Source organism: Astatotilapia calliptera, chromosome 23 (genome assembly GCF_964374335.1).
Source record: "Astatotilapia calliptera chromosome 23, fAstCal68.1, whole genome shotgun sequence".
In the NCBI taxonomy this organism is placed as follows: Eukaryota; Metazoa; Chordata; class Actinopteri; order Cichliformes; family Cichlidae; genus Astatotilapia; species Astatotilapia calliptera.
Window position 1 is genome coordinate 19615895 of NC_137443.1, and position 9344 is coordinate 19625238.

A 9344-nucleotide genomic window follows, 5' to 3' on the forward strand; every position below is an offset into this window, starting at 1 on the left:
GTTCAAAGATTGGTGACTGTGGCAAGCATTTTGCATCACATGGGCTTTCATTTGAGGATATGAGCAGAGTTGTTTTGCAACATGTGTTTTAGCAAGGAAAAATGTGTTTAGATTTATGAGTACAGAGGGTTGTGTTTTGTGAATTGTGTCTTCATGTGACATGTGTTTATGGTACTGGAATATGGTGGCTACATTTAGTAAATGTGTTTAGACTACTGGTCATTTGGGTTACAGGATTGGCTTTTGTGTTTTAACATTTGAGAAAAACTGTAATAAACGTGCCATGGATAAAGGCATTGACCTCGATTCTTGTTTTCAGAAAGCTGAATTTGACATGGAGTTTGGACCAAACTACTATGCAACATTTGAGATCCGTTTTAATGTAAACACAGAAGAAGTCACTGTAACAGTTCAAGATCAAACCAATGAAGAAGTCTGGGAGCATGACATTGATATGGCAGGTAAAGGCTTCATCCTGCAGCAACATCATTTTCTCTCATAGTGTCCAATACTATAGAAATAAAAAGAAGACTCCTCGTATTCTCTGTAGCTCTTCATGAAAAATGGAAATGACAGGGCGATTGGAGTGGCAGGATGGTCACTCAGCTACACCAATTGAACTAAAATTAATACTAAATCAGTGTTAATGTTGCCAAAACAATATTGAAATGTAGTTTCCTCTGGTACCCGTAACATATTGAATCCATGGCTGTCTTAGTGGTGTCCAGAAAATGATCTGGGAAACTTTCTAGGGAAAGCCTGGTGATATCAGGAGAGACAGCATCCATTACACTTGGAGTAGAGAAGCTCTCATTGATAGGAATTTTGCCAAATTTATTAAACCCCCAAGACATGACAATTCAGAGCTGTAACCAGGAGGCAGATTTTTGTTTTAGATTACGTATTAATGTAGCAATAATTAAACCATTACCTAAAAGGGTTTAATTTGACACAGGTGTCTAATTAATTATACATGATGAGTTTCAAAACATATGAGTGTACAGTGTTCATCACAGTTATCACAGATCTGCTGTCCTGTGGAACCAGTTCCCAGTTTGGACTCCCTACTTTTAAGAATAGGCTTAAAACTTTAATTTTTGATAAAGCTCCTTTAGTTTTCACTGTAACTAAGAGATCCATTGATGCTCTGAGCTTTTCTTATTTACTACACTATGTGTTTATTCGCCAACTCTGCATTTAATCAAGAATCGCCAATTAACCTAACCTCACTAACTACGCTTTTGGACGTTGGGAGAAGCTGGAGTCCCCGGAGAGAACCCACACAAACATGGGGCAAACATGCAAACTTCACACCGAAAGGCCTCGGCCAAATGGAAACAAATTCAGGCTGTGAGACAACAGTGCTAATGACCACACCAACATGCTTTAATATCTGTCTCTTTTTCACAGTGTGTCTTTTGTCCTGTCTTCCTCCCCTCACCCCTACTAATGTTTGTTCACTCTTCTTGTCAGACCCACCCTAATTGTCTTCACCTGTCTCAATCACTTTCAGCTGTGCCTCCTTCTCCACCTGTCTCCTGTAGCAGTTGTCAGACGCTTCACCAGAAGAGTGTACCGCAAAGCAGGATGTTGCCTCATCCAGGTAACTTCGGGGTTGTCCGTACTATGGAAGTAGTTTGCAATTTATCAGGGTAAATATTAGTGGTGGGCAGATGAAGCTTCATGAAGCACTGAAGCTTTTCATCCAATTGGTTCACCCCAGCGCAAAGCTTCTTGAAGCTTCATTTGCTCTAGTAGGACACCTACTGGACGTAAAAATATTAGTTGGCATGAATTTGAAGAGTGTGGCCTTTTGCACACAGCCTGTAAATGTCAACAACAAAAGGAGTGTGTAAAACATGTATATTGTAGTAATAGCAGTACACTGTGTATATTTATACTGGCAGTATGGAAAATGATTATTTGGAAATGCTTAAAATGGAAATGATCATTTACTGTGAGGTGAGATGTGGTTGGGGTGTGGACAGTGGTTGTGCTTTTGGTATGGACAGCTAGGTATGGACAGCTACACACTGAGCCTCAGTCCTGCCTGTTCACATTTTATTCTGTAAAATTTTTTTATGACCTTTTTAGTGGGGAGAACATAGCTAGGATTTAATGACTTAACAAATCTTTTGAATCCTTTGTCCTCCACAATGCTAAATGGCTGGGAGTCCTCAATCACCATGCTAACCAGGTCTTCATCTATTTGAGATTGTTCTCCTGAGGAAAGACAATAAAGACAAAGCACAAATATAAATATCACACACGTAACTTATTACAGCTGTATAATATTGTTATATCATTTAGTAACATTACTGCATGCTATATTATCATGGCATTTGATGGCTCACCTGGTCTTGCTCCACAATCTGTGTCCCCCTTATTCTCATGCAAAGCTCTGTAGTGCCTAAGCATGGATGAGGTGTTGCTGTTATATCCCAGCTCCCTGGCACATAGCAAACACTTCACCTTGTACAAAATTCAAGACAGCTTAACATAAATTGTATTGCACCATCAGTATTATGAAAATACATCTTCTGTAGAAATTTACATACCTTGTTGGGAGGAATAAGATCAAAATGTTCCCACACAGGGGAGGACATCCTCCTCTTCTTAGCTGGCTCCATTCTCTCCTGACTTTCTCTCCTCACTCTCATAAACCTCCAAACTGTCTCCAAACTCTCACTAACCGCAACTCTCCATCAAACACCCACATTTTTGAATGAAGTCTGAGGGGTTTATATCGCTGTCATATCTTGCGGCAAAGTTCGAACCACTTCATGAACCAGTCATGTGGTACAGCCGGGCAGCGAGGCATCGGACGTCATCATTTTCAGCTCCTCCCATAAATGAAGCAAGTCTCGATACGCGCATTGCGGGAACGCTCCCTCAATTACTCGACACAAGCTTCGAAGCCTCGATACAGAACGTCACATCACTAGTAAATATCCATGTTAACTCATTTTGTGAGCCTAACCAGCTCTGGAGCAGGTTTGGTTTCAAATAAGAAGTCAGCAGATATAAAATCAATGCTTACTGACCAATCAGTAACATCACCGTTCCTCGAGGATTTCTAAGACCCCTGCTGGGAGAGTACGAGGGTTGAAAGTTCTTCCGTTGCATCTAAAGTCGTTTTGTTTTTTAGATGCAACTTTATTCAAAGTCAAAGTAAACTTTGTGATCTCTCCCATATACAGTGCAGTATGCATAAAAATGAGATCATGAGGTTCCAGTTTAATTCAGTGCAAAAGACGAACAATAAATATAAGAAGTTTTATTTATTATTCATTGATTTATACTTTTTTTTTTCTTTTTTGCAGTAAACGATTTTCCAACGATGTTATCATTCTATAAGCACTTTTGTCTGATCTTAAGACACGACACATACACTGCAGTTGTTAACATCATATCAAAGCTGCATGTGTCAAAGTCTGTGTGGCAGACCGTGGGAAGTGGGGAATGAGGACCCAGATGCAGGATTCTTAATGATGAGCAGTGAGTTTATTTACAGTGATGTAAACAGTTCACACAAAAAAACCCCTGTGCTCTTCCCTGATTCCCGTGCCGTGTCTTCTTCCCAATTGCCTCACGTTCTCCGCTCCCGTGTGTCTGCACTCCCAGTGATTGCTGCTCTCAGGCTTCCTATGCTCCTCCTGGGGGGGAAACAATAGACTGTGGGCATACACTAACTTAGACTTTGCTCTCAAGACACTGACATGGAGTCTCTCACAATCATCCCACACCGGTGGGAGCTCCATCACACTCCCCCGATGAGCCTGATCAGCGGCAGGTGTGTGGCATGGTCTTCAGGTGTGGCCAGCGCCCTAGCAGGGCCACACCCACCAGGCCTGCAGGTGCCTGTCACCCAGCCTACAGGAAACAGCTGCACACACTACTCTCTCATCCTTAAATAAATATGAGTCTGCAGCTGAGATAATACAAAATAAAACTCACAGGATCGGTTATGTCCAGAGTTTTGGGTGTGCTCCATAAAGAGAGTCAACTGTGAGTCAGTTACCACGGTAACAGTCTCTGTGACCTAAACCTGCTCGTTTGCAGGTTTCCCTACTCTCCTCCTGCTACACCTGAACCAGCTGACTGACACTTATAAAATCCTATAGCAGAGCAGATTAATTTACATTATTTTAAACTTTTTTAAAAACATTGAAATCCCAGTTATATCATAGTTTGCTATTTTTTATATTTATTTACCATGAGTCAATTTACAATCAATTCTAAATATAAAAGGATGGACACAGTGACTACATTGCAGTTTTTATTATCAATATCTAAAAAAAAACTGTGGACAGTAGTGATCTGTTATGATCATCACACTGAAAACAGTTTTATATTTGACTATAACTGACTGCGAGGTTAGTTTCATAATCATTAACATGCCAGTGTTCAGTGATCAGTGGACCTTGATTATATCAAATAACATTTTATGAGGTACAGTGTTTGAAATTCAAGTCTGAACCAATAGTACATAATAGGACATCCATGTAGTTGTAAAAGCACGATCATAAATTAAGTAATCTGAGGTATTCAGAATACGTTACTCTCATTGAGTAACGTAATGGAATACATTACAAAATACATTTGGGGCATGTATTATGTAATCTGTAGTGGAATACATTTTAAAAGTAACCTTCCAAACACTGACCACACATACCAATCATACGAACCACATCAGAAAGTGTGATCTGAAACTGTCCTTGGTCCACTGCCTGTTACAAGAAATTTGCACAATTCAAAACTTAAAAAGCAAAAACACAAACAAAAAAGTCTGTAAGATTCCATTTTGACTCTTTTCTGTTTTATAGCAGCAAAAATATATTTCAGGACTTGTAAATTTTTGTTTGTATTGTCTTTTCCTTTTTTATTTCAGGTTCTCCAGAGGTGAATGTCGCACCAAAGGTGAGTTTTAAGCTCTGTTAGCCTGCCCACTATTGCTGCTCTTCTGTGTGTTGATTTGATTTTTTACCCTGGCTCCCCCGTTACTGTTGTTTCTGTGTTTGCAGTGTCATATCTGTTGACCTAAGAATATTTCCATGCTTCAAAGTAATAATTACTGTGGATGGAAATAATAGCTGGAATAATATTTTTATTGCAAAAGTGGTCATGAATTAGACCCAGTAATCAGGTCAAAACTGCAGAACAGTGGGAAAGCTAATCAGTGGCAAGAACGAGTCAAGGAGCTGGACTCCTGCGGCAATGAACAGCCAGGACGAGTGACATGCTTCCGCCTTGCTCTAGAATCTAGAGCAAGGAGGAAGCATGTCACTCGTCTAGATACTGGACTCCAGTCTAGATACTGGAGTCCAGTATCTAGACTCCAGTATCTAGAGTCTAGATACTGGAGATTAGGAAAAGGCCAACACAGATCAATTACAAATAACATCTTTTTGTGGATGATGGGATGAAGTCCCTTCTGAACTGTTACAAAGTTACATTAACATAATATTGCCTAAATTTAAGTAACATGGAAAATAACTAACACTAAACTCTGATTTTTAGCTGAAAGTTTCAACTGAGCTTCTCGAGATCCTGAATGATTTAGATGATGGGGACTTTGACACCTTTAAGTGGCACCTCAAGTCTGAGCTGTGGAAAAACATCAAGCCCATCCAAGAAAACAAGCTTACGAAGGCAGAGCGGCATGCAATGGTGGATCTCATGGTGCAGAAGTATGAGATAAGCGGAGCTGTAGAAGTGATGGAGAGCGTTTTATTGAAGATCAGCAGGAATGACCTGGTGGAAAAGTTAAGACTCTTAACTGTGGATACACCAATCTGACATTTAGATCACAAGTCCACATTCCATATTGTAACATTAATCTGACACTCTTCAGGTCTATGAGAAATATTTGACGTATATGTAAGTATTGTTGTGGAAGTTTTCCATTTAATAAAGCCTGCAGACAAGCGGTGAGCGATAGCTAACATTCTTTAATCGAAACACAAAAACGTAAACCAAGCTTGGTGAGAGAATGCATCATCGCGAAGATCAGCAGAGTCTCTCCTGAGCCTAGCATGGCTCTCAGTTAAATACCTCCTACAGGAACAAAAGGCAGTACACAGCTGTTTCACACCTTAAGGTTCACACTCCCTTGCTACCTCCCAGAGTCTCAAAGAGACAAAGATTCTCCCTGTGGAGTGGTCTGCTTCCCTCAACTTCCTTACCAGACCCCCACCATCTGTCTAACTGCATGAGTTTGAGACTTGCTAAAATCCATTGGCACCAAGGCATTATACAATAAAATAATGTGAATGATACATAAGTGAAATAAATTCTTCCACAGTATATACAGTCAAGCCCCTAATTATTCATACCTCTGGCGCATTTTGACCTACAGTTACTTTTATATAAAAACAGCAAGGTTTTTTTGACCGGAAATGAGACAGGTGTCTCCCAAAACATAATAAGACAATGTACAACAGGCATCATAAAAAAAAAAGCTGGAAAAATAAAAACATTTTCCAGCTTTTATGTCCAGAATTATTCATACCCTTCTCAATGATCAATAGAAAAGCCTTTATTGGCTATTACAGCAATCAAATGCTTTTTATAATTGCAGACCAGCTTTTTGCATGTCTCCACAGGTATTTTTGCCAATTCATCTTTAGCAATGAGCTTCAAATCTTTCAGGTTGGAGGGTCTTCTTGCCATCACCTTGATCTTTAGCTCCCTCCACAGATTCTCAATTCAAGTCAGGACTCTGGCTGGGCCACTGCAGAACGTTAATGTTGTTGTCTGCTAACCATTTCTTCACCACTTTTGCTGTGTGTTTTGGGTCATTTTCGTGCTGAAATGTCCACGTTTGACCAAGGCCAATTTTCTCTGCAGACTGTCTGATGTTGTTGGGAATCATCATGCATTGTTCTTTATTCATGTTGCCATTTACTGTGATTAGGTTCTCTGGTCCATTGGCTGAAAAACACCCCCCAAAGCATTAGGTTCCCGCCACCATGTTTGACAGTAGGGATGGTTTTCTTTGGGTTGAAGGCTTCTCCTTTTTTACGCCAAATGAAGGAAACATCATTGTGACCAAACAATTCATTTTTGTTTTATCTGACCATAATAGAAGACCAGAAGTCGTCTTCTTTGCCCAGATGAGCATTTCCAAAGGCCAAGCAAGCTTTTGTGTGCCTAATCTGGAGAAGTGGCGTCCTCCTTGGTCTGCATCTGTGGAACCCAGCAGTGTGCAGTGACTGTCTGCTTTGAGACATTGCCACCAGCAGAGCCCAGATTCACCAGGATGGCCTTGGTGATGATCCGTGGATTCTTTTCCACCTCTCTCACTAGCCCTCTGGCCAGCACAGGTGTCACTTTTGGCTTCTGACCACATCCTCTGAGATTTTCCACAGTTCAGAACATCTTATATGTTTTAATAATACTTTGCACTGTAGCCACTGGAACTTGAAGTGGCTTAGATACAGCATGGCCTTGTAGCCTTTTCCTGACTTATGAGCAGCCACAATGCACAGCTGCAGGCCCTCACTGAGCTCCTTTGTCTTAGCCATGACTGTCCACAAACCAACTGCAGAGAGCTGCTTTTTTTCACCTGTTGATTTGATTAAACCAGCTGTTCCCAATTAATCAGGGTAATTAGGATACTTTAGAACAGCTTGCACACTTTTGCTCAAATGTAAATAAAAGCTGAGAAATGTTTTTTTTTCCACAATGATGCTTCTTGTACATCATCTTATTATCTTTTGGGAGACACCTATGTCATTTCTAGTCCAAAAATAACTTTCTGGTTGAATAACAGTAACTTTAAATCAAAATTTGCCAGGGGTATGAATAATTGCGGGCTTGACTGTAACTGTATGTATATATGAAATATATGAGAGAGAAATAAAAAGAAAAGTATTTCAGTGATGATGTCATTCCCCCCTTTTCATATATATATTTTTTAGGGTAAACAGTGTCTCAAGACAGACCAACACTTGGATTAGTCTACACTAGAGATGGCACGATACCACTTTTTTATGTCCGATACCGATTCCGATATCATAAATTTGGATATCTGCCGATACCGATATGAATCCGATATAGTGTTTTTTAATCAACAAAACAGTTTTTTAAAAATATCTTGCTGCATTTTGTATAAGTTCATACTCAAGTTTAAAACAACAACTACACTAAAGCTATTCTGTTATACCTGTATGCAAAAAAAAAAAATTTCATAGTTCAGCAATACTGATCAATCTAATAAACTTAAACCTACACCATCCTCCCTATTCTGGTATTTTAAAGAGTACTTAGCGTAAATATTAAGCAACCTAACTAATAGGGTTCCAACTCCCAGCAACAACAAAAATAAATAAATAAAAAATAGGGAACCACCCCTCACGCTCCACCTCATGATGCTTAATCGACGTAATCAACCTTAATTTGATGCAGTGTGAAAAAAAATGCACAGAAATCAATTATTTTTCAAGATATATTAAATAGATTCAACATCTTTCTTCAACAAAATTGCAGACTGCACAGATGTTACCTTCCCAAAGGAAAAAGTACTATAGCTTACTAGGGTATATATATTAGACTTAATAGTCACTATATACAGTAATTGACTTCTATTCATTTTACATCAAATTAAAACTTTGGGTGTAAGATTCGGATAATTATTTATTAAAAGCTAAACATTTTAAATGAGAATAAGAAAGAAAAGTATGTCTTTGTGCCCCCTTTTCCCTGTTAATGCCCTATCGCCCCCCCTGGCTAAACTTTGCTAGATCCGCCCCTGCACAGTTACCAGCCGTCAGCTAGTAGAAAAAGATCCTCGAGTAGAAAGTAATATTAAATAAATTCTAACAACAGCTTATCAAGCTTAAACGTGCTGCTGTTAATCTTAGCTTACTTCATTTGGTGATGATTTGCAAAGAACAATGTTTATTTCACTTTATTGCCTCAAAAAATATATACAAATTGCATGATAACCAATCTCAGTTACACTTTCAAACACTTTATTAAAAAAGTTTAGTTTTCTAAAGTTCAAATGTCTCAAGTGAAACTAACTTACCATACACAACATTAAAAAGACGCAAATCTCTGAACTTTTTTTCCCGATGTCGTCCAAGCATGTTGTACTCCACAGCCAGCTCAGGTAATATGAGGAATTTCATCATCCTTCTTGTGGCATCTTGTGGCCCTTGAGGGCATCCACACAACTAGAAAAATTTGCATTTCCTGCGAAAATGCAGTGTGGATGCTGTAAAGCTGAAGCTGTCTGCTGAAAACAGCTGAAGAAGCTGAAATAAATATTTGAAAAGTAGTTGAACTTTTAATCAATTTGCAGAAGCATAACAACTTAGCAAAAATTTAAAAACTTAGCT

General features: G+C 39.1%; 1 protein-coding gene across 3 annotated transcripts in view; it reads left to right on the forward strand.

Annotated features, from left to right (window-relative positions):
* LOC145424352 (uncharacterized) overlaps nucleotides 1-5940 on the forward strand; it is a 30624-nt gene extending 24684 nt beyond the window's left edge. For all 3 annotated transcript variants that reach the window (XM_080297596.1, XM_080297597.1, XM_080297598.1), the window contains 4 exons: nucleotides 320-461; nucleotides 1514-1603; nucleotides 4892-4920; nucleotides 5521-5940. In XM_080297596.1, coding sequence (XP_080153722.1) covers nucleotides 320-461; nucleotides 1514-1603; nucleotides 4892-4920; nucleotides 5521-5799 — 540 coding nt within the window. In that variant the 3' untranslated portion in view covers nucleotides 5800-5940. The remainder of the gene's footprint in view (nucleotides 1-319; nucleotides 462-1513; nucleotides 1604-4891; nucleotides 4921-5520) is intronic.
* Nucleotides 5941-9344: the final 3404 nt, after the last annotated feature.